The sequence below is a fragment of the Triticum aestivum genome, chromosome 1D, assembly GCF_018294505.1.
Source record: "Triticum aestivum cultivar Chinese Spring chromosome 1D, IWGSC CS RefSeq v2.1, whole genome shotgun sequence".
In the NCBI taxonomy this organism is placed as follows: domain Eukaryota; kingdom Viridiplantae; phylum Streptophyta; class Magnoliopsida; order Poales; family Poaceae; genus Triticum; species Triticum aestivum.
In genome coordinates, this window is record NC_057796.1 from 3,175,712 (window position 1) to 3,201,811 (window position 26,100).

The window sequence follows — 26,100 nt, forward strand, 5'->3', positions numbered from 1 at the left end:
CCCTCGCAGCCTTCAAACATGGCATCCGGGATGAATGGCTAGCGCGTCACCTCGGCCAGGAAGGACCCAAATCCATGATAGCCCTTACCGCTCTGATGACTCGCTTTTGTGCGGGAGAAGACACCTGGCTCGCTCGTAAGAGCAACAACGCCAGTGACCCGGGCACTTCCGAAATTCAAGACGGCAACGGTAAGCCTCGACGAACCGAACACAACAGTCGCAATAATACTGAAGGATTACGCGACACAGCGGTCAACGCCGAATTTCACAATTCGAAACCCGGTCAATGGAAGAAGCCACTAAAGGCAAACCAGGATGGATCATCCACCCTTGACAGAATATTGGACCGACCTTGTCAGATTCATGGTCATCCTGATAAGCCAGCTAACCATACTAACAGAAATTGTTGGGTCCTCAAGCAGGCAGGCAAGCTCAACGCCGATAGCAAGGGGAGGAGGCCACCAGGCGATAAAGACAACGGAGCGTTTCGCCAGCCGAATATCAGGGGCCAGAAGCAGTTTCCCTCCGAAGTTCGACCACTCTCGGAACAGAAATAGCAGTTCGGCATCCGCCACCCACCTACCATACCGGCGAGATTCACACCACGCATACATCACTACGCACTCAAGATACCATGGGCATCGGCGGAAGCACAATATGGACAAGCCTGCAAGAATCCCTGTAACGTTCTTATCCGTTTTTCTTATTTTTCTGTATCATTTCTTAAGAACAGGTGACCAACATGACAGCATCTACAACGGACTCTATCGGAGTTCGGATCCGTACACTCACCTAAGGGGCTACTTCCCTTAAGGATTCCCCTCCCCGAGGACGGGCGGCGCAGACGTGCGACAGGAGGTCCAAAATAACTTTTTGTAGACCACACTCTTTATTCCGAGCCTGTATTAAGCCTTTTTTTCCTCTGTACCCGACCCCGAGCATGTCAAATAGCCGGGCTTGTGGTTTCTTTTTTATTATTTTTAAATTCGTCATTGGCATATTGCTCCGTTCCCAGTAAACCTCGTCCGAACTAATCTTTCATACTCTTGCAACAATGAGTACGGCCTCAATGGCTGCGTTACAGATACACCTCGGCATACCCTGCCAGGGGCTCGGTATGGGAACGAAAGAGTTGCCAGCAAAAGTCCCAACAACTCTATAGCGTACTTGGGCGTCGCAAGTTTGGCCTTATATGCATCAGCTCCGAATCATTGTCTTGGGTCAATAGTTGGGTTGCCCGGCTCCTGTGCTTGCTACCCTACGTTCCGCTCTATCGGCTAGGGTAGTAAAGGGAGAACTACTGCGATTGTGCCCTGTTCTAAACCGGACGAGCACCTCAGTAGAGAAAGCCGAAAACTGACTGTCATGATGCGGCGAGAGCTGATTAACCACTTGACGACTTCTTGGAATCCTTAGCGATTCTCCGTGTCATACGAGGGATCTTTTTCAGATCAAATATGCAAGGCATTATACGCCGCATACACACCAGGGGCAATGTCGTAGCCCCACCATAAAACTCCTATGGCTAAGTGAAAGTGTTAACGCCTTATAGTCCGATTGCCTGGTTCGCTGCATTATCACCTCCTTTACGGACCAAGACATTGGACAAAGAGTGATTAAATGTTTTTTCGAACACCCCCGTACTTCCTACGAGGGGGCTGAAGCCGACGACTGGAAAACTTTCATATTATATTAAAACGGCCGCAGAGGAGGAATTCAAGCTTTGGAGCAAAAATATAAAATAGATCAATCATAAAATTGTCTTTTACAATTCTAATACACCTCACTCGAACATTATGTTCTTCGAGCATTGACCCTCTATCAGGCGGGCGGCTTCTAGGACGTCTTCAAAATAATGCTCCGGCTCATTACGGTCCTTGCCCTTGGGCGGACCCTTCGCCGCAACATCGATGGCCTTCATCTTCCCCCAGAACGTCTTGACTCGGGCAAAGGCCATCCGTGCACCCTCAGTGCATGCCGACCGCTTCGCAGCATCGATACGCGGCACAGCATCAACAAGACGCCGCACCAGGCCAAAATAGCTCTTGGGAACAGGCTCACTCGGCCACAACCGGATTATGACGTTCTTCATGGCGTCGCCGGATATCCTATGAAGCTCGGCCCACTGGGACATCTGTTCATTTAGCAACAGAGGGCGCTTTGAGGCGCCAAATTGTGACCAGAAAAGCTTCTCCATCGCATACCCCTCTTGCGCTTGGTAAAATTGCGCTGCATTGGAAGAACTCTTCGGCAAGTCCAAAAATTCAGTCGGAGAACTCCAGACCTGGTTTAGCTGAGCATAGTCCGGATCGCCAAACTTAGTCTGAAGCAAAAAGGGCTTACCGGCCGCTATCTCCTTAGCCTGCCGAATCTCTTCCCAAGCTGCCCTAGATTCAGACCGAGCTTCACTCGCCTCTCGAACGGCCTTATCAAGTTCAGCCATTTTGGCTTTATTCTCCTTCTCAAGGAATTCACAGTGGCTGGCAGTATTCTTCAATTCAAGCGCCAGTGCGGATATTTTCTCCTCACTTCGGCGCCGAGCTGCTTATTCGGCTCTTAGATCAGCCGATGCCTTCTCGGCAGCCGCATCACTACACCGGGCCTGCTCCTTGGGCCGGGCTAGCTCCTCACAAGGAGCTTCAACGGAGGGAACACCATCTGCAATCATGCACATTAAACCCTTTTCGGCGTCAGGCCTACATTACAAGAACATTCGTGTAAGGAATGCTCGAACTATATACCTTGCGAGTCGTCAAGACGCTTGTTGATCAATGCAATGTCATCTTCTGCAATATTCAGCTTTCGCTGCAGTTCGGCCACTTCCGTATTTCGGGTAGCCGCAGGAGGCGAGGCAGCCTGTATTCCAAGTTGATTCAAGGTTAGTAACTGAGCATATCTTTTTTATCCTCCGATCGCTTCCTTCGGAAGGCAATCCGAGTCTCAGGGGCTACTGCATATACAACAAGTGCATTCTGTCAAAATCATTCAATTGGCAAAACTACATCACAAACCTCAAAACCTCTTAGAAGGCTCCAGAAGGCCTCGTTCAATCCGCTTTTCGCGGATAGAACCTTTTCGACCACCGTAACCATCAAGGCATGGTGCTTCTCTGAAATGGACGCTCGCCGCAGCATGTCCGTCAACATTTCCGGCGCTCCGGGGTCTTCGGAAACCGCCGCCGGAGTACGGCATTCCTTTGAATTAATCTGCTTATTCTCCCCCAGAATCATCTCCGGCTGTAAACCGGATGGTTCGGGGCCGTCATTCTTGATTCCCGAACCCTGGGTGACAGAGGCACCACCTTCGGGTAACGCCTTCTCCGTTTCCTGCACCGCTTGACGATGGGGAGGAGCCCTTCGGGACGATACCTCGGTATCATCCCCCCTGTTGCGCGAAGAAGCCGGAGATGGCGTGTCACTCTCCATCATCTCCGGAAGAAGGTCTCCCGAGGAGGAGGATGATTGAGAAACACCAGGCGTTAACCTACGTGGATGTGCATATGTCGGATGATTACTTCACTAATAGGAAAAGAATGAGGTATGTTTAAAGTGCCCCAGCCTCACTTACGGTTTGGCCAGAGGTTCGTCCTCGCCAGAAAGCCTTACGGCAGCATCGCTTGGCCGGCCCAAACTGCCCGACGATGGCATTTTTCCTCTCTTGGAAGGCTTCCCCTCCTGATCTTCGGAAGCAGCCCTCTTTTTGCCATGGAGAGCTTCCTCCGCACCTTTGCCCTTGGGCAAAAGAGTTTCGGTTTCCCCGAACACAATGTCTAATTCGTCCTCAGGGCGGGTATCACCTTCGGGTTCCCCGCTCTCGCCCTCCTCCGCAGAAACCTGGTACGGTGTGGGAATCAGCATTCTCGTCAGCAGGGCGGTCGCAGAGTCTTCGGGAAGGGGCGCCGGACACCAGATTAACACTGCTTTCTTTATCCAGTCCTGTATAGGGACGGATTGTTCAGTATGTTGTCAAGAGATGCTTGAATGTGTTCAGCGTTTGAGTACTTACCGCGGTGTCTGGATGATTGCAGTCAAGGCCGACATCTTCGGTGGTGTCCGGCCATTGCTCTCGTTCCCCGAAATATAATTTCCACATTCCTTCGTGCGTGGTGCCGAAGAAGTGCTGAAGAGGCCGCTGCCCTTCTGAATTAAACTCCCACATACGGAGAGGCCGCCGCTGACATGGCAGGGTCCGGCGGACTAGCATTACTTGAACGACGTTCACAAGACCGATGCCCTTCTTGGTAAGGCTTCGGATGCGACCTTGCAGAGTCTGCATTTCATTGACGGATCCCCAGTCCAGTCCCTTATTGATCCATGAAGCGAGCTGAATTGGAGGGCCGGGTCGGAACGCAGGCGTAGCCTCCCACTTGGAGCCCCGCGGCTCGTTGATATAAAACCACCCGTGCTGCCATAGGTCGGAAGACTTGGTGAAAGATCCTTCAAACCAAACCGCGCTGGCAAGCTTGCCTATTGTGACGCTGCCACACTCTGCCTGCTCCTCCTCTGTCACCTGCGGCCTCACATCAAAGGTCTTGAGCCACAAACCAAAGTGCGGAGGAGTCCGAAGGAAGGCCTCACACGTGACGATAAATGTCGAGATGAGAAGAATAGAGTCCGGGGCTAGATCGTGAAAGTCTAGCCCATAGTAGAACATGAGCCCCCGGACGAAGGGGTTAAGCGCGAAACCTAACCCATGGAGGAAGTGGGACACAAACACTACCCTCTCGCCGGATTTGGGGGTAGGAACGACCTGCCCCTGTGCAGGAAGCTGATGAAGGATTTCCGGGGTCAGATACCTCACTGCGCAGAGCTTTGCAATATCCTCCTCTGTGATAGAAGAAGCCACCCACCGGCCTTGACGGCTGGATTCGGACATGATTAGGGCTGGTGGCGATGGGAACCCGAGGGTTGGAACTTGGGGTGGCTAGGGTTGAGGAAGAAGCAAGCGCAAAGGAAGAAGACGAGTCTGGGGCCCTATATAAAGACCCCAAATACTAAGGGTATCCACCTGGGTCTCGAAACTTACCTATCCCCAGAGAGTTGTACCCAGGGGACGGTTGGGTTACCCACGCTTGCATTAATGAAAGTCCCGTGAATAAGGGAACACGATCTCTGCCTTGGCAAGACGTGCCAGTAAAACCGCGTCCCGAGACGTGGGGCGACGTGCCAGCCAACGGTTGGAAATAGTAACCGGGCAGGCGTGATGCGATGTTGTAAACAGTTATCAACAAATTAGACTCGTGGAATATTGTATTTTTTGCAATTATATACACAGGTCCAAATATATCTACTGCATCCGAAGACTATTCCGGAATTCGGAAGGAGGGAACCCACCTTGCAATGCCGAAGACAATCTGCGCGCCAGACTCCTCGTCATTGAAGCCAGGTTCAGGGGCTACTGAGGGAGTCCTGGACTAAGGGGTCCTCGGGCGTCCGGCCTATTATTCATTGGGCCGGACTGATGGGCTGTGAAGATACGAAGGCCGAAGACTACACCCGTGTACGGATTGGACTTCCCTTGGCGTGGAACGCAAGCTAGGTGACCAGCTGTGAAGATTCCTTCTTATGTAACCGACTCCATGTAACCCTAGATCTCTCCGGTGTTTATATAAACCGGAGAGCATAGTCCGGATAGGGGACATTCATTACCGTATACACATAGGCTAGACTTCTAGGGTTTAGCCATTACGATCTCATGGTAGATCAACTCTTGTAACACCCATATTCATCAAGATCAATCAAGCAGGAAGTAGGGTATTACCTCCATAGAGAGGGCCCGAACCTGGGTAAACATCGTGTCCCCCGTCTCCTGTTACCATCGATCCTAGACGCACAATTCGGGACCCCTACCCGAGATCCGCCGGTTTTGACACCGACACGGAGCTCCTCCTCGGGTTCAGGCTGCACATCGACGCAGCCTCTCCGGCCTTCCCATGAACATGAGGTATTGACCCTGAAAGCCTATCTCTTCCGCGATTCGATTCACATGAATTCAGGAGCCGCATGAATCAAGAAGGTCATGGAGCAGAGTTCAGTCATGTAGGCTAAAAGTGATGTACATTTGTGGCTTTTCTAGCTGAATAGCTTTGTACTCTATGTGGATGCCACTTCAAATAATCATCAAAATAATTCTCCTACACGCGTTATACAGATGGAGAAGAAGCAGTTGGCGTGGACATTTCGTTTCTTTTCGATCTCCGAGAGAAAAGCTCCTAGGATGTTCGTCCGCTCGGTGGATTGGATATATATATAATAAGTTTATGTTTGTTACAACATCCAAGCATCCATATTATCTCACTGTTTCTTCTGTTTTCGACCAGTCATATTTCATATGTGCATCAGAGGAAAAAATGCTTTCAACGGGCATGTTGGAGCGCGCATACCAAGTTCCCACAGTGCAAATATGATCCTAGCCATTAATATGTTTAGTTCCACATTTTCTTGATCTAATTTCTAAATGATTGGACAACCTGTTATAGTCTTATAGAATTATGAGCCGCCAAATCCACATTTCTCTTGGTCTAATTTCTAAATGATAATGTGCAGCATCTATCTCCTGGTGAGCCTTTTTTTTCTTGCGACTGTATCTCCTGGTGAACCTATTTTACGATAAGATATTTTAGGGCATTTTTTGATGATTTTTCCCTGTAGCTCTTAAACAAAATCAAATATAATCAAGTGCAATTCACAGTAAGTTTTCTGCTCCTAGCTAGTTGTAAAGAACAAGTTCAATTCAGTCTGATTTAGTTCTAGACATGAACGTGCCAGCAACTCCTTTTCTCTAGCTAGCACAATGATTGTACTGGTTCGATGTAAAGGGCATAAATACAAGGAAATAAATTGGCAGCTTATTTCAAATTAACTAGCTAGTGGTGTTTGTGAAGTTCAAGAAAAAGCTGGTATTTTTCTCGGCAAATAATTTGACATGCAAAGAATCAATGAATGTATTTGCAAGAAAGCAAACATAATTAGCAACAAAACTGGTTGTGATTGTCACTGTAGACAGTGGTACTAGTTGGTACTAGATACAAACCAATAAAAAACAAGATCTCAAATCTCCAACCAATAAAGAGTTCAACCCAAATTTTACAGTGACACTATTATATTTAAATAGTGATTATTCCAGTACATTGATAATTAATTAAGGCACCAGGTTGCGCTTGTGACAAGGAAAGACAAACTTATGAACTTGCAAGCATGGCAATCAGATTGACATCCACACAATGCCAATATGAACATTGTCTTGATACAACTTTATTTTTATTTTATTTCAGAATTTAAACAACTAGTTTGGGCGGGTCACACATGACATTGTGTGACACTTTATTTGTCACCGCTGCATCGACATATCCATCGACTAAACAACGGTGACCCAATTATATATTACTAGAGATCTTTCCTTATCAGTAGGCACCAACTCCGGTGCCAACGCCGAATGGCACACTAGTGGTGGTTCTGTACAACGGCACATTAACACTGCACATCGTTGGCAGGATACGGAGCGCAATGGAAGTCATCACCTCAAGCTGAGCTATCTGGTGTGGCTGCAAAAAGGTACCCTGTGCCAATTGTTGTTGTTGAGGTTGTTGCCCGAGTTGCTGCTGCGACTGCTGTTGGGGTTGGGAAACACATTGGCCCAACTGTTGGGGTTGCTGCTGCTGAGATTGGATGGAACCCTGAACCTGTTGTTGTTCTTGCAGGATGATGGAGTAGATGATAGCACGGATTGCCTCATAGCGGGATTGCTGGGGGATTTGCGGCAACTGCTGGCAACATTGTTGTTGCATCACATGGCAACTGCTCTGCTGCAACATTTGCGACCTAGCAAGACGTTGTGGCATTGCCACAGGGCTGCACTGCTGCTGGAGGAATACCTTGCATGGGTTTAGCTGCTGCAAAATGGATGGCTGAACAACAGGGATTTGTTGTTGCACCAGCTGTTGGTGTTGTTGTTGTTGTTGTGGAAAAGGTGATTGTTGTGGAGGTAAAACTGGTTGTTGTTGCTGTGAAAATGGTGGTTGTTGCGGTAGAACTAGTTGTTGTTGCTGCGAAAATGGTGGTTGCTGTGGTAGAATTGGTTGTTGCTGAGAAAATGGTGGTTGTTGCTGCCAAAATGGTGGTTGTTGCTGCGAAAATGATGGTTGTTGAGGAAATAGTTGTTGTTGTTGTTGTTGTGAAAATAGTGGTTGTTGTGGAAATGTCTGTTGTGGTGGTAATGGTTGCTGCTGCCATGGTCTCTCCAAACCAGGGATGCATCTAGTCTCCATCTGCGCAATTGCACTTGTCGCCGCAACGGCGAGGAGGGCAAAGACGAGGAAGGTCTTCATGGTGGATTGGTGTTAACTAGTGTTGCTTGGTTCTGATGCTTGTGCTTGTGATGATCTTTATACTTCATGCCTATTTATAGTAGCCCAGGAACCACCTCTTTTCCTTCTTTGCATCAGCTTTAATAATTCTGTTTGGCTCCATCTGAAATGAATTATTTTGTTACATTGGGTTAGGTTTGCACTAGCTACAAGCGTACTTTTGGATATATTGATCATCAAAGTTGATTTTTAGTTGTGCATACGATCACACACAAAGTACAGAAACCCCGATATTTGCTATATATGACTCACCTTATTAACTTTACATGTCACACACTTATCAAGATAGTATCACTTTTACAACCGAGTTTGGAACCTTGTATAGGCTGTCAGCCGTAAACAAGAAAGGCAAAACTTGTGTATGACTAAGTTTGCAATCATGTGTGGGCTGTTAGGATATGCTCGATTAGTAAAGCCTTGAGTGTGGAGTGTTCTTCTATATTCGGTTGCTTTTCAGAAAACTAACTTTGTACTTTCCTGTAAGATGATAAGATGAACTGACGTCTATAGAGCATGACATGACTCATCGAATCCGTTTTACATGTAAAGGATGGCAGTTTCTACAAGCTAGAGACATCAATGCTGAGGTGGAGTGATAGATTTCTTTTTTCGAGGCGTAGGTGGATTGATAGAATTTTATATTTTTGGAGTGGAGGTGGAGTGATAGATTTTTTTTTTGTTTGGAGGTGGAGCGATAGATGGGGGTGGAACAGAGGCCCCCAGCCTGGAGCAAAAAAAATTTTGAGCAGGGGCAGGAGCGAGCGATTAGGCCCAACGTAAGTGTTGTGTGTGTTAGGGCACCAATTCGAACTGGGCTATAGTTTTCGGAGGCCTCAAAGTCACAAGCCCAGCCCACATTCCGCCGATCTGCGTCGTCTTCGTCTCTCCCTTCCCCGTCCTCCTCGCCGGCCGGACCGCTCGCCGCCGCAGCCTCTCCCGGATCCCACCGCCCGCGGCCGCTCCACGTACGTCTGTGGCGGCGGAGGTGTCAGCCTCCCTCCCACCCTCCGCATCCGCCCGCCCACCACCACCGCGGCCGCTCGAGGCACCCACTCGTTCCCCTTCCCATTCCTTCCTACCATCAACCTCTTTCGGATCCTCTTCTAACAGCTCTTTTTTACTTCCATTGCAGATGGTCTCGACAAGAAGGTCCCGGAGCTCCTCCGTCGGTTGCGGGTCGTACGTCGACGGCAGCCACTCAGGCCTCGCCGTGGACACAAGGTATCGATCCTGTCTGTCCGTCTCTTCCAGCGATTCGATTCACATGAATTCCGATTGTCAGGAAGCAGGATTCAGCCTGACAGCGATGTACATACGTGCTTTGTTAGCTGAGTAACTCTGTGCTTTATGTGTATGTCACTTCAAATAATCATCAAATTTCCGCCTATGCGCGCTGTGCAGGTGGAGTCGAGGAGAAGCAGTTGGCATGGACATTCCGTTTCTCTCTGATGTCTGAGAAGAAAGTCCGTCTTCGGTGCAGCGATATCCAAGTTAGTTACAGCATCCAGTCATCTGTATAATTATAATCTCAGTGTTTGTTCTGTTTTGTACTGTCGTATTTCATATGTGCGTCAGAGGAAATGTGCTTTCTAGAGCCATGTTGGAGCGGGCTGAGTCCCAGATCTCATTTATATGGGCATAGGCAGCGATCAATAAAAGGACACTGGAATTTATCTTCACTGTTGTTCATATGGCCGAGTCCCAGATCTCATTCATATGGCCACTGTTGTTCGAGGTCTCTGTCTGTATTTTTGTTGCTTCCGTTGTATGGTTGCAAAGTTAGGCTTCATCTGATTTTAGTTAGTGAAGACGATCTCGTTAATCTGATAAAAAGAATTCCACATGGCCCTTTATTCCGCTTTTCAATGTCTCACAATAACGGAACATATTAAGCTCACCAAATTGTATGTCTCAAAAATAAAGAAAACCCACAAATTGTATCGCATACTCATACATATCTTTCATCTTCGAATAACAGGAGATTGTCAAGCTGTGTTTTTATCATATCAGTATATTAAGTGTATCCTTTGTCCATATGAGCAAGGGATGGTCATCTGCCAGCTTATTATGCTAATCTCTGAGCTCGATCATGCCCCTTCAATGTTAGTTAGAGGTGTCATTAATAAAGGACAAGAAAAATTAATCACTTGCCACCGGGTCTTCTCTCTTCAGCAGGAAGCATGTGATGCATTCAAGATTCACGAAAACCAATATTGTGGTCCTCCCTGTGGTCACCCAGCAGTGGAGGTAATTGTTTAGCTTGCATTGCTGCAACTTCTTGTATCTGGAAAGAACACTCCTATTTGCTGAGTTCACGGGCAATGTATCTTCACTTTTGAAAAACTGCATTGGATGTACCGACATAAATATATTAATATCATGATGATCTAATAGCAAATTATATGGCCATAGGCAGTGATGATCAATAAAAGGGCACTGGAATTTATCTTCTAATGTATACGTCACTATTTTTTTAGCTCTCTGTATTTATTTTTGCTGCCTCCGTTGTATGGTTAAAAAGTTAGGTTTCAGCTGATTTTTAGTTAGTTATAAGCGGATCTCGTTAAGCTCTTTATCTTTATTTTTGCTGCCTCCATTGTATGATTAAAAAGTTAGGTTTCATCTGATTTTAGTTTGTTAAGCGGACCTTGTTAATAAAGGACAAGAACTCCATACAGTCCTTTATTCTGGTCTTCACTGCCTCAAAATAACAGAACCTATTAAGCTCGTCGAAGTTGTATCTCATAATCATACATACCTTTCATCATTGAATAACGTAAATTATCATATCAGTACAAAAGTATATATCATTTGTCCACATACAGAAGAGATAATCATCTGCCAGCCGATTATTCTTATCTTTGAGATCCGATCCTGTACTCAATGTTAATTATTATTATTTTTTCGAAACGGAGGCAAAAGATTTGCCTCATCGATTAATTAAGGAGAAGAGAATTGCCCAGTTAACTCAATGTTAATTATAGGTGTCATTAAAAAAGGTAAGAAAATAACCACTTGCCCCCGGGTTTTCTCTCGTCCGCAGAAAGCATGTGATGCATTCATGTTTCAATGAATTCACTAAAACCAATGTCGTTGTCCTCGAGATGAATTGTACTCCCTCCGTCCCATAATACAAGAGCGTTTTTGACACTACAATAGTGTAAAAAACACTCTTATATTATGGAACGGAGGTAGTATTTGGTAGGTGCAATGTATGCGTGCTGTCACCCGTCAGTTGAGGTAATTGTTTAATTTGCATTCCTGCGACTTCTTGTATTTGGAAAGAAAATTCTTACTATTTTCCGAGTTCACAGCCAATGCATGGTCATTTCTGAAAAACTGCATTGGATGTACTGACGTAAATACGTAATATAATGACCTACTTGCGATATTAAGAATGAGAAATCTTCATTCTGACTTGCAATAAGAGGGTTTGTCAAGCTTTTGCCTATTAAGAAATGAAGGTACCCAGTGCTGTCACCAGCTAATACGGTATGCAAGATCGGATAGTTTGTGATTGGTTCCCAGAAATCAAGCTCGTCCACTTGGCTCCCAGAAAGTCAATGCTCATTCTGGCTTCCATTTTCCTTACACGCAAGCCAAACATGGCTTGCTCACACCATTCTCTTCTCCATTCTGCACTGTGCTTGCTCAGAAATTCTATGTACTGACGTAAATTACTACTGTGCTAATCTGTGCTAATTCTGAAAATATGCTTCCCCTAGTCTCCCACAATATTATGTACAAAACCCAAAAGGGTCAGAGTTCTTAAGAACATGCCAGTGCTGATTTGTGTTTTTCCTGCTGATATGCACTTTGGTATATCAAAATGTACACTTAATTAGATGTTTTAATTTTGAAGTCACATTTAGAGAGAGGGACAGTGCACCAACCAGCTGGGGCAAATAAATGACCTGTGAGACGACCTGAGCGTATTCTGAAAAAGAAACCCGAAATACCAGCTAGATCCATCCACCATTATTGCCAATATAAAAAAAATACAGGCGTTGCTTCCGGGCTCTAAAAGCCATTTCTGGGTCTTCTCTCTTCAGCGGGAATCGAAGCATGTGATGCATTCAAGATTCAACCAATCAAGAAAACCAATACTCCGGCCCTCCCTCCTTGGCAGCAACTCTAAGATGAATTGTGTTTTGCACAAGTAGGTATCCTGTCACACGTCTAGTCAGTTGAGGTAATTTTTAGATTTGCATTCCTGTGACCTTTTGTATATTTGCAAAAAGAAAATCGTATTTGCTAAGTTCACAGCCAAGCAATGTACTGGCATATAAATACCTAATATAATGATCTACTTGCAATATTCTGGTTGTCTTTGTCGCTGTGCCTTATTAAGAAATGAAGATATGCCCAGCTGTTAACGTGGTGTTCCCAAAAAGAATGCCCAGCTAATGCTGAGCTGTTGCAAGAGTGGATAGTTCTGATTGGTTACTGAAAATCAAACTCATCCACTTGGCTCACAGAAAGTCAACACTCACGTTGGCTTCCATTTTCCTTACAGGCAAGCACATCTTGCTCTCACCATTCTCTTCTCCATTCTGCACCGCATTTGTGTTTTCACCATTCTTTTCTCCATTCTGCACTGCCCTTGTCTTCCATTGTATGGTTAAAAAGTTAGGTTTCATCTGATTTTAGTTAGTTAAGCGGATCTCGTTAAGCTCTCTATCTTTATTTCTGCTGCCTCCGTTGTATGGTTAAAAGGTTGGGTTTCATCTGATTTTAGTTGGTTATGAGCGGATCTCATTAAGTTGATAATAAGAACTCCATAAGTTCCTGCCTCACAATAATAGAACCTATTAAGCTCGTCAAAATTGTATCTCATACTCATACATATCATTCATTGTCGAAAAACATGAATTAGCATATCAGTACAAAAGTATATATCATCTGTCCATATGCACAAGAGATAATCATCTGCCAGCTGATTATTCTTATCTTTGAGAGCCGATCCTGTCCCTTCAATGTTAATTAGAGGTGTCATTATAAAAGACAAGAAAATAACCACTTGCCCCCGGGTCTTCTCTCATCAGCAGAAAGCATGTGATGCATTCAAGTTTCAATAATTCACGAAAACCAATATTGTGGTCCTCGAGATGAATTGTATTTTGTAGGTGTACTGTATGTGTGCTGTCACCCGTCGGTGGAGGTAATTGTTTAATTTGCACTCCTCGACCTTCGGTAATTGGAAATAAAATTTGTACTATTTGCTTTGGTCACAGCGGATGCATTGTCACTTTTGATAAACTGCATTGTATGTACCGACTACCGACGTAAATATATAATATAATGATGATCTAATAGCAAATTATATGGCCATACGCAGTGATGATCAATAAAAAGGCACTGGGAATTTATCTTTTAAGGTATACGCGACTATTGTTTTAGCTCACTGTCTTTAACTTTGTTGCTTGTATGGTTGAAAAGTTAGGCTTCATCTTATTTTAGTTACTTAAGCCGACCCCGTTAGGCTGATAAAAAAACTCCATACAGCCCTTTATTCTGGTTTTCACTGTCTCACAGTAATGGAACCTAATAGGTTCATCAAATTGTATCGTATACTCGTACATATCTTCCATCGTCAAATAATAGGAGATTGTCTAGTTGTGTCTTATCATATCCGTATGTTAAGTATATCATTTGCCCATATGAACAAGTGATAATCATCTGCAGCTGATTATGCTACTCTTTGAGATCGATCCTGCCCCCTGCAATGTTAATTAGAGGTGTCATTAGAAATGGACAAGAAAATAACCACTTGCCTCCGGGTCTTCTATCTTCAGCAGGAAGCATGTTATGCGTTAATTAGAGATGGATTGTGTTTTGTAGGTGCACTGTATGTCTGTTGTCACCCGTCGGTGGAGGTAATTGTTTAATTTGCATTCCTGCAGCTTCTTGTACATGGAAAGAAATTCTTACCGTTTGCTGAGTTCACATCCAATGCATTGTCACTTTTGAAAAACTGCATTGGATCTAACATACATTATATAATGATATACTTGCAAAGAAATGAAGATACCCCGAGCTGTTGGTATGCAGTGCTAGCTGCCTTATTTCATGTCAGCTCAGGAAGAATGCCCAGTGCCGAGATGTTGCAAAATTAGATAGTTGTGGTTGGTTCCGAGAAATCAAGCTCAGCCACTTGGCTCCCAGAAAGTCAATGCTCTTCCGTTTTTCTCACACGCAAACCAAGCACAGTCTTGTTCACACCATTCTCTTCTCCGTTCTGCAGTGTGCTTGTGCTAATCTGTGTAGTATTTTTATTGGCAATTTGGGATATGTTGTTCTCACCATGAGGACTGTGCTAATCTGTGCTAATTCTGAAAATATGCTCCTCTAATCTCCCAAAAAGTCCAGAGTTCTTAAGGACATGCCAGCGATGATTTGTGTTTTTCCTGCTGATATGCACTTTAGTATATCAAAATGTACACTTAATGAGGTGTTTGAATTTTGAAAGCACATTTCGAGAGAAGGGGCAGTGCACCAACCAGCTGGTGCAAATAAATGACCTGTGTGATGACCTGAGCGTATTCTTGAAAAAGAAACTAGAAATACCAGCTAGATCCATCCACCATTATTGGCAATATTAACACAAAAAATACAGGCGTTCCTTTGTAGCTCTCAAAGCCGTTTCTGGGTTTTCTCTCTTCAGCAGGAGGCATGTGATGCATTCAAGATTCAACCAATTAAGAAAACCAAAGTTTTGGCCTTCCCTCTGTGGCAGAAACTCCGAGATGAATTGTCTTTTGCACAAATAGGTATGCTGTCTCACGCAGGTAATTTTTAGATTTGCATTTCTGCGACTTTTTGTATTTGGAAAAAGTAAATCGTATTTGCTAACTTCACAGCCAGTGGAACGCAAATTTTGAAAAACTGCATTGGTTCTACTGGCATATAAATATCAATTATAATGACCCACTTGCAATATTCTGGTTGTCTGGTGCTCCAGCTGTCCCTACTAAGAAAAAAAGATACCCCCAGCTGTTAACGTGGTATGCCCAAAAAGAATGCCAAGTGCTCACACCAGCTGTTAACGTTGCAAGATTGGGTAGTTGTGATTGGTTAACAGAAAGCCAAGCACGACTTGCTCACACCATTCTCTTCTCCATTCTGCACCTGCACCTGTGCTCACACCACTCTTCTCACCATTCTGCACAGCCCTTGTGTTCCACTGTCTTGTGCCGTGTGTGTACCGTTCGGCGCCGGCCGCCATAACTTCACCGGAGTCGCCTCCTGCTTCTGCGCCGCGTCAATTTCCTCATTGCAGAGATGCATGACTTTGGGTTGAGGCAGACATTGTTGGTGTCCAATCAGTTGAGGCAGACACCAGTGTCCAAGGAGTGGAGGCACACAGATTATGTCATCATCGACCCACAAGAAATTGCCAGCAGATCCAGGCGCGAAGATAAGAATAATATCATTAAGGTGCTACTTGGTGAAGCTAGCAATGCAAATCTTGCAGTAGTTCCCATTGTTGGAATGGGGGGCCTTGGCAAGACCACATTGGCGCAACTCATATACAATGAACCTGAAATTCAGAAGCATTTTCCGTTGCAGCTCTGGGTCTGCATCTCTGATACCTTTGATGTGAATTCGGTGGCTAAGAGTATAGTTGAAGCATCCCCCAAGAAAAATGATGATACAAACAAACCAGCACTGGATAGACTTCAAAAACTGGTCAGCGGGCAGAGGTATCTCCTTGTATTGGATGATGTCTGGAACAGAGAGGTCCATAAGTGGGAAAGGCTGAAGGTCTGTCTTCAACAGGGTGGCATGGGTAGTGCAGTGTTGACAACAACCCGTGATAAACAAGTTGCTGAAACTATGGGTGTAGATAGAACCTACAATCTCAATGTTTTGCAGGATTACTTCATAGAGGAAATTATTGTGGATAGAGCATTCAGTTCAGAGAATGAAAAGCCTCCCGAGCTGCTCGAGATGGTTGGTGAGATTGTGAAGAGATGTCGTGGCTCTCCTTTAGCTGCAACTGCACTGGGCTCTGTACTTCGTACCAAGACCAGCGTAGAAGAATGGAAGGTTGTATCATCTAGAAGCAGTATCTGCACTGAGGAAACGGGAATTTTGCCAATACTCAAGCTTAGCTACAACGATTTGCCAGCACACATGAAGCAATGCTTTGCTTTCTGTGCCATATTTCCCAAGGATTACAAGATTAATGTGGAGAAGCTTATCCAACTTTGGATTGCAAATGGCTTTATCCCAGAACAGGAGGAAGATAGTCTTGAAACCGTTGGCAAACATATTTTCAGTGAGCTAGCATCAAGGTCATTCTTTCTGGACATAGAGGAATTTAAGGGTGACATGCAAAATCAGCAGTACTGTTTCAGAACTACATGCAAAATCCATGATCTTATGCATGATATTGCAATGTCTGTTATGGGAAAGGAATGTGTCGTTGCAATTAAGGAACCAAGTCAAATTGAGTGGCTTTCGGATACTGCTCGGCATTTGTTCTTGTCATGTGATGAAACAGAAGGTATTTTGAATGATTCTTTGGAGAAAAAGTCCCCTGCCATTCAAACACTGATATGCGATAGTCCTATTCAAAGCTCATTGAAGCATCTATCAAAATATAGCTCTTTGCATGCCTTGAAGCTCTGTCTGGGAACAGAATCATTTCCGCTCAAACCAAAGTATCTGCATCACCTGAGGTACCTTGATCTCTCGTGGAGTGATATCGAAGCACTTCCTGAGGATATAAGTATTCTATATAACCTGCAAGTGTTGGACCTTTCCGACTGCCGTTATCTTGAACGACTTCCAATGCAAATGAAGTATATGACTTTCCTCCGTCACCTCTACACTCATGGATGTCCGGGGTTGAAGAGCATGCCTCCAGGACTAGGAAAACTCACTAACCTACAGACGCTGACATGGTTTGTGGCAGGAGTTCCTGGTCCTGATTGCAGTGATGTTGGAGAGCTGCAGCATTTAAACCTTGGTGGGCAGCTAGAGCTATGCCAGTTAGAGAATATCGATATAGAAACAGAAGCGAAAGTGGCAGATTTCGGTAAAAAGAAGGATCTCAGAGAACTGACATTAAGATGGAGCTCTGTTTGTGTCAGCAAGGTGCTCAACAATTTTGAACCTCATGTTGGGCTGCAGGTTCTGAAGATATATTCCTATGGAGGAGAGTGCATGGGTATGTTGCAGAACATGGTTGAGATCCATCTTTTTCATTGTGAAAGATTGCAATTTTTGTTCAAATGCAGTACAATCCTCACTTTTCCAAAACTGAAGGTGCTTATGCTAGAACATCTGTTGGGTTTTGAAAGATGGCCGGAAATAGATGAGAGGCAAGAAGAACAAACAATATTTCCTGTGCTTGAGAAGTTGTTTATTAGTAATTGTGGAAAGTTGGTAGCATTACCTGAAGCACCATTGCTGCAAGGACCTTGTGGTGAAGGTGGTTATACATTGGTACGCTCAGCGTTTCCTGCCCTAAAGGTACTCAAAATGAAAGAGTTGGAGAGCTTTCAGAGATGGGATGCAGTCGAAGAGACTCAAGGAGAACATATATTGTTTCCTTGTCTAGAGGAACTGTCAATTGAGAAATGCCCAAAGCTGATAAATTTACCTGAAGCACCATTGCTTGAAGAACCATGTAGTGGAGGTGGTTATAGATTGGTACGTTCAGCCTTTCCTGCCCTCAAGGTGCTCAAAATGGAAGACTTGGAGAGCTTTCAGAGATGGGATGCAGTTGAAGGGACATTGTTTCCTGAGCTTGAGAAACTGTCAGTCCAGAAATGCCCAAAACTGGTAGCATTGCCCAAAGCACCAAAACTCAGTTTATTCGAAATTGAAGATGGGAAGCAAGAGATCTTCCACTGTGTAGACAGGTATTTGTCTTCATTGACCAAGCTGACACTGAAGCTAGAACACACAGAAACAACATCAGAGTCTGAATGCACTTCAATTGTACTGGTCGACAGCAAAGAGAAATGGAACCAGAAATCCCCACTTACAGTTATGGAGTTAGGACGCTGCAACTCATTCTTTGGACCAGGTGCACTAGAGCCGTGGGACTATTTTGTACATCTTGGAGAGCTGGTAATTAACAGATGCGATGTGCTCATCCACTGGCCAGAGAATGTGTTCCAAAGCTTGGTATCCTTGAGGATATTAGTGATTAGAAACTGCGAAAACCTGACTGGATATGCACAGGCTCCTCTTGAGCCATTGGCGTCCGAAAGGAGTCAACACCTGCCAGGTCTGGAGTCCCTTTATTTATATGATTGTGTAAATTTGGTAGAGATGTTCAACGTTTCGGCATCTCTCAAGGAAATGAATATTCGTCGGTGCCATAAGCTTGAGTCCATATTCGGCAAGCAGCAGGGCATGCCGGAGTTAGTCCAAGGATCTTCTAGCAGTGAGGCAGTCATGCCTGCAGCTGTATCAGAGTTGCCATCCTCACCCATGAATCACTTTTGTCCATGCCTAGAAGATCTAAGTTTAGTCGAATGTGGAAGCTTACAAGCGGTTCTAAGTCTGCCTCCATCCTTAAAGACCATATATATTTCTGGCTGCAATAGCATTCAAGTCCTATCATGTCAGCTGGGTGGGCTCCAGAATCCAGAAGCCACTACCTCCATAAGCAGAAGTCCTATCATGCCAGAGCCACCAGCAGCAACAGCACCAACTGCAAGAGAGCATTTACTTCCTCCCCATCTCGAATATCTAGCAATACTGGACTGTGCTGCCATGTTGGGTGGGACTCTTCGTCTGCCTGCGCCCCTCAAGAGACTGCGCATTATTGGCAACAGTGGGCTGACATCGCTGGAGTGTCTGTCGGGAGAGCACCCCCCATCGCTGGAATACCTTTATCTTGAAAGATGCAGTACCCTGGCATCCCTGCCGAATGAGCCGCAAGTATACAGGTCTCTCTACTTTGTTGGAATTACAGGCTGCCCTGCTATAAAGAAGCTCCCTAGATGCCTGCAGCAGCAACTGGGCAGCATTAACATCAAAGGACTAGATGCCCGTTATGAAGGTATGCTTGCAGCACGTCCTTCTATCTTTGCCACATTTAACAAACAGATGCAGTCATCCATTCCATTAAATCTACCACGCCAGCATGTTTGTCCAAGTTTGTTCTCCATTATTTTACTTCCGTCCGGTATAAATTTTTATGTTACATTAATTTGTACGTGTTTGTTCTGACGCCATTTGCGATATGTGCAGTGATGGCACTTAAACCGAATACATGGAAGGAGATGCCAAGGCTAGTCCGTGAGCGGAGGAAGGCCACTCGACAAGCCAGGGAGCGCCAGCAAGCCATGCAGGAGTAAGCAGGGCGGAAACCACATAGAAACGGCATGGATTCTGTTTGCTTCAAATAATGTACTACCAGGTCGATCGGCTTAGCTGAACTTTGATTTCTATCTTGTTCAGATTCAGACATATGTATTGTGAATTAAGTCATCTCCCTCAGCATCTGCCAGGTATCTGTTTCAATACCATACTGATGGAAAGCTTGCATCAGCGCTGGTTACCGTGGAGATGTTGCTGGCATGTCAAATCATCCTTCCTCAAGAGTGTTGTTGAAAACCTGTCTGCACTCTGTAGTTTTCAGCCCTGGGAAAGGATATGCTTGTGAGTTTCTTGGATAATAAATAGGCCTCCCTCCCCTGATGTCCGCTCTACTCTGCTAGAGTGCTACGGGAGTGATTGATTGCTTCTACAACTGTAGTACAGTCGCTCTCGATCGAGAATTGTCGGGGCCTGCGGTGGAGGGCGTCTGGTCCTGATCCCTGTCGTACACACCCACCCAAAGGAGCAGCAGTGAGCTTCACTGGAGAAGACAAGTTAAGGTTATCACCTCTCGACGTGTGGTTCCACCTCCGTGATCTGATTAGATTCAGCTACAATATGCATTTTTCGCCCTCGTCGAACATAAGTTAAGTTACAATATACATTTTTTAGATTGCTCACCGCATATGACATGTGGTGGCCACGACTTGGATTTAACTTATAATTATATGTCAACTTGTGTAACTGTGTAATCTTGTTGTTGCAATAGTGATCTTGATTTTATCTGCCTGCCGTGTAAGAATTGACATGTCCATATTCAGACCTTTCTATTTATGCATGTAACCAGTTTGTTTAAGCGTGGACCTTTCCTTTGATTCTTCTTTTTACATTCTAATGAGATCTCTTTCTCAACCATCTTGATCCACTTAACCGGGTCAATCTCGGCATCCTTTTCTAGATGAAACTGAGAGGTGGTGAAGAATCAAGTAATGCCAAGACCCAAGATTTTTTTTCTCACATGTATAAATTTATTAGGCCTTATATTATGCAGTGTACTTGCATAATAAAGAAATATTAATCAGCTCCGAAATACATTGCTTAATAGTTACTAGCATATATGTCCGTGCGTTGCAACAGGAAAGACATTTTTTTTGTAAGAAGCAACGGGAAAGATAATTGATGTGTCGTCCAAAAAAAATGGTCTCCACAATAGTACGCGGCATAGAAGGAGTTGTGGTCTTCTCGCTGGACATGTATGACACGGGAAATCTCGATATTGGTGGGGTTGGTCGGATTGGTGGCGAGCACCCAACTCATGCCTTTTTTCCTCCGGATCTGCCTCTATCTTTGGATTGTGCCTGCCTCCTCATTTGGTGGCTGCACGGCAACCTTCGGGACACGGTTGCTTTGACCACTCTATCCTATGACCACGTAACCAGGTGGATCATTAATTGCAACGCATCAATCCCATTTCATTAGCATGATCAGGCATGAATGTCTCTTCTTTTTTAGGGTCTATTCTCTTTGATTATTTTAGTGCTCAAGTGCCCATCATTTTGCTCCAATTAAAGCCAAACAACATATTCTCTTTTATTGGCATGTGCCTACAATTTCTTTCATTTATAGTAAACCAGCATAGAACGACCATGCATCGCCAACCAATGGCCAGCGAATATTTAATAATATACTCCCTCCGTCCAGAAATACTTGTCGGGGAAATGGATGTATCTAGACGTATTTTAGTTCGAGATACATCCATTTTCATCCATTTTCGCGACACGTAATTCCGGACGGGGGGAGTACTATAGCGTAATATTAGAAATATCTTTTGGTTTTTTTTTGAACATTCAACATAAATATGAATTGGCGAAATTCTTGGAAACGTGAACAATTTTTTAAATCCCAAACAATTTTCAAAAGATGCGACATTTTTTTTAAAGTCCAATATTTTTGGAAAAACAAAAAAATTTAGAAACATTAATAGTTTTTGAAATTCACAAACAATATTTTTGAAAACATGATAATTTTATAAAACACACAAATATTTTTGAATTTCTGATCTTTTTAAAAGGGGAACATTCAAAACCATTTTAGAAAATGTTTTCTCAGACAAAACTATTGTTTTGGATTTGTGAACATGTCACTAAAACAGGGATAGTTTTATATATGGAACACTTTATAAAATGTAGTTTTTATTAAAAAATATCTAAGAATTTTTTAAAAACACAAAAAATTAAAAATGAGAAAATTTCAAAACATGAATTTTTATAAAAGTTTCGGACATTTTTCAAATCAGGAACAAAAAATTTGAACTCTGACTAATTTTCAATATTTGAACAAAATTTGCAAATTCTGAATATTTTTGTAAATTTTTATTTGACAGAAAAACTAAAAAATAAAGATGGAAAAAAGGAAGAGGAAATATAAAAGAGAAAGAGAAAGGAACAGAAAAAAATAGAAATAGAACATCTAAAAAGGGGAAATGGGCCGACCCTGTTTTAGGCGTCCTATGGGCAGCTTCAATTATTTATCGCTCAATACAACAAATAAGTTCTTCCCAACTACGTGGGCAATAATAAGTGTGCTGGCTTCATTGGGCCGGAGCGTGCGCGGCCTCTGGACAAATCTTTTTTCTTTTCTAGCGGATACACGCATAAAATTTTAGTACCACCTCGAATAGAAAGAAAAAAAATTCTTTCGAAGGTGAACGGATGAAAAAAAAATCCAAAAAGAGGGTCTCCACAATAGTACGCGACATAGAAGGAGTTGTGGTCTTCTCGCTGGACATGTATGACACGGGAAATCTCTACTCCTAATGCCTCAGTTGGTACTTGGTAGTCTCCGTTCCAGGTTTATTTTCGTCCCACCTATCATGGTTTGTTTTTCGTCCCACCTTCCACCACTAGTAGAAAACTGGGCTTTGGTCACAGGGCAATATCCACATTAGTCCCGGTTCAGTCACGAACTGGGACTAATGCGAGCATTGGTCCCGGTTCGTGCGGCCAGGGGCCTGCCGGGCCTCGTGGGGGCATTGGTCCCGGTTTGTCCGGCCCCTTTGGTCCCGGTTGGTGGGACAAATCGGGACCAATGGGCCACGCTCCTGGCCCACCACCCTTTAGTCCCGGTTCATACCACAAACCGGGACTAAAGGGCTGGTCCTAGTTGCGGCCAGTGTTTAGTCCCACCTCGCCAACCGAAGGGCGCTCACACCAGTTTATAAGCCCGTCCCTCTCTGCCTTGTTGAGCTCCTCTCAAAGTGAAAATAGATGCCCTTATACAGGGAATTTGACCTAAATTCACAGTAAATTTCTTTGAATTTCATAGAAATTTATTATGAATTTAGGTTGAATTTTCTCTAAAGGCGCATCTATGTTCATTTTTTATAGTAAATAAAATAAATAAACCTTAATAAAATAAATAAAAATAAATAAACCTTAATAAAATAAAATAAAATAAACTATAATAACTAAAATAAATAAACCTTAATAAATTAAATAAAAATAGCAGCAGTAAAATAGATAAAAATAGCAGCAGTAAAATAAATAAAAATAAAATAATTAAAGTAAAATACATAAGTAATTGGAAATAAAATAAATAAGTTTTTTGTTGTAAGTAGAAATAAAACAAAACAAATAAAGCAAAAGAGAAAACAAAAAACCGAGAAAAAAATTATGCCACCTACTTGGCCACCACGGCCTGAATACGACTTGAAATCCATCCATGGGCCAGGATTCAGGCCCGCAGAAGGCCCAGTAGGCCCCACAGGCAAAGAGAACGGTTAGGCCCGAAAGCTTGCAGTTGAAGGAGCTCGAGAGGGTGGGCGCAGCAGCGCTTATAAACCACTCTCGAGCCCTCTCAACTAGCGAGGTGGGACTAAACTTTTGACGCGGGGCAGCACAAGGCCTTTGGTCCCGGTTGGTGCCACCAACCGGGACTAAAGGGGGGCATTGGTCCCGATTGGTGCCACAAACCGGGACCAAAGGCCTTTAGTCCCGGTTGGTGCCACGAACCGGGGCCAATGAGTTCCCTATATATACCTCGTTGCCACAGCAGAGCACTCCACAGTGCTCTATTTTTTCTGGCCGGCGAGGGGAGGGCATTTGGGTGCTCTAGCTCACCTCCTATGCACATGAGGTGTTCGATGAAATGTTTGAGCCACACTAGTTAATCTTTCTCCTCTCGAAACTCGACCTCCGAGCTCCATTTTCCCCGAGATTTGTCTAGGTTTAGCCGTCCGTCACGTCCCGTCCCCGTCTTCACCGCCGTTGATCGCCCGCGCCGATCTCGTCGCCAGCACCACCGTGGTGAGCCTCTTGTTCTTATCTTCTTTCTGAAAGGAAAAAAATTCTTACTTTAGATAGATACTTGTCTAATTTTTTTACTTTTATTATTCCTTCTTATTACATAGTGCGATGGTTTTGGTATCCGCCCCCGTCGGCCCTCGTCCTGTCTATGAGTCGGATGTGGTATATATTATCTTTTTATAACTATTTGGTTCATTTATTGTTTATGACAAATATGCCGACCAACGTGACATAGATTTTATTTATCTAGGAGGTGGTTGAACCGGAAATTCTAACCGACCCTATTATCGAGAGGTTAAATTTAGTTGAAGAAGAAAACAATTACTTGAAGGAAAAAATAAAAAAAATTGAGGAGGAGAAGATGATATTGGAGTTGCATGTTGCGGATGTCGTCGATGATCACAAGATCAAGATGGATGCAATGCGCTTGAAGATTAGAAAGATTAGAAAATATGCCATTCATACCGAGGCTTGGTATCATTATGCCGTTGGATCAATTGTTACCTTGGTTGCGATTATGATCGCATTTGTTTTCGCATTGAAATGTTTTACATAGTTTCAATGTATGGTTTAATTAATTAGATGCTCTGGAGAGCTATATATATGTTGTTAGATGAGAACTATGTATGTACTTTGGTTTTAATGTGATGATGAACTTCTATTAATTTGGTCACTTAATTATCTATTCATGATGTTCTGTAATGGTTTTTGACACACTTAATTATATATAATGCACGCAGATGAACCGGCAATGGATGTACGGTGACAGACACACCTCCGAGTACATTAAGGTCGTGCATGATTTTCTCGAAGTGGCTGAGGCAAACAAGCAGAATGGTTTTATGTGTTGTCCATGCCCTATATGTGGGAATACGAAGTCTTATTCTGACCGGAAAATCCTTCACACCCACCTGCTTTACAAGGGTTTCATGCCACACTATAATGTTTGGACGAGGCACGGAGAAATAGGGGTTATGATGGAAGACGGCGAAGAAGAAGAGGACGATGGCAACTATGTGCCCCCTGAATACGGTGATGCTGCAACGGGGGAAGCTGCTGAAGATCAAGAGGAACCAGACGATGTGCCCAATGATGCAAATGACACAAGCGAAGAAAAAGTGAAGACTTTCTCCCGCAACTATTATGATGATACCATGCCAACTTTGTAACAGACGAGTATGATACCATTGTCCGTTTTGTACACGAAGTGCATCTAGTTTTTGCCGTAACCCTCTCAATTTTCTTGCACATGCTATGTGGATGAAATGATGATACCATGCCAAATTTCAACCTTTTTAGAGTTCATTTGAAATGCTTTTCAATTTTAGGGTCTTATAGCTCAAAATAATTACTAAATGCATGAAAAATAACAGGCCAAAAATTAAAAATTATGCCACCTACTGGGCCACCATGGCCTGAATACGATTAGAAACCCATCCATGGGCCAGGATTCAGGCCCGCAGAAGGCCCAGTAGGCCCACAGGCATGTACAGAGAGGTTAGGCCCGTAAGCCTGCTTTAGAGAGGAGCTCGACAGCTCAGGCGCACCGCACCTTATAAAAAGGTGCGGCTCTCTCTCAGCTAGCGAGGTGGGACTAAACTCCCACCACCACGCCGCTGTGCAAGGCCATTGGTCCCGGTTGGTGGCACGAACCGGGACCGATTCCACCCTTTGGTCCTGGTTGCTGCCACGAACCGGTAGTAATGAGGCTGTGGCCCCACGAGCACCTTTAGTACCGGTTCGTGGCACGAACCGGTACTAGAGTTTCTTACTAAGCAGTTTTTTAGTCCCACCTCGCTAGCTGAGAGGCACTAGGAGCGGTTTATAAGCCCTGAGTGCAGAGACGATGAAGAAGAGGCGCAATGCTCACCTTCACGTAGCTTAGCTTCAAGCCTTGAGGAATAAGGTAGACTACATGGAGCTATGTGCAGTGCAGTCTACACTATTCCGAAAGGCTTGAAGCTAATCAACGAGCATTGCGCCTCTTTTCCATTTTTAATAACTTATTACAACTCCGGACTTCTTGTGTTACGACAAAATAAAATAAACTTTAATAGAAAAAAGAATTATCATAAAGAACTTTTTTTGATAGAAACTTTAATAGCAAAAAGAATTATCATAAAGTAAAATAAATAAGTAATTAGAAAC

At 44.1% G+C, this 26,100-nt stretch overlaps 2 protein-coding genes across 9 annotated transcripts; one reads left to right on the forward strand and one right to left on the reverse strand.

Annotated features, from left to right (window-relative positions):
- Positions 1-7,100: 7,100 nt before the first annotated feature.
- Positions 7,101-8,520, reverse strand: LOC100125697 (glutenin, low molecular weight subunit 1D1-like). Its single transcript, NM_001405091.1, has one exon. It carries the CDS (start codon positions 8,324-8,326, stop codon positions 7,403-7,405), a length of 924 nt encoding a protein of 307 aa, NP_001392020.1. The 5' UTR covers positions 8,327-8,520; the 3' UTR covers positions 7,101-7,402.
- Positions 8,521-9,495: 975 nt separating this feature from the next.
- On the forward strand, positions 9,496-20,431 carry LOC123179797 (putative disease resistance protein RGA3). 8 transcript variants are annotated; one of them, XM_044591684.1, is made up of 6 exons: positions 9,496-9,586; positions 9,767-9,855; positions 10,538-10,612; positions 14,207-14,241; positions 15,030-19,388; positions 19,580-20,431. In XM_044591684.1, the coding sequence occupies exons 5-6, from the start codon at positions 15,647-15,649 to the stop codon at positions 19,684-19,686; spliced, it is 3,849 nt and encodes a 1,282-aa protein (XP_044447619.1). In that variant the 5' UTR covers positions 9,496-9,586; positions 9,767-9,855; positions 10,538-10,612; positions 14,207-14,241; positions 15,030-15,646; the 3' UTR covers positions 19,687-20,431. The 8 variants fall into 8 exon arrangements, 6 of the variants coding, with proteins under 6 accessions (XP_044447619.1, XP_044447622.1, XP_044447617.1 ...); XM_044591687.1 differs by having other exon boundaries at positions 10,541-10,612; XR_006490592.1 differs by lacking the exon at positions 14,207-14,241 and having other exon boundaries at positions 15,033-15,135.
- Positions 20,432-26,100: the final 5,669 nt, after the last annotated feature.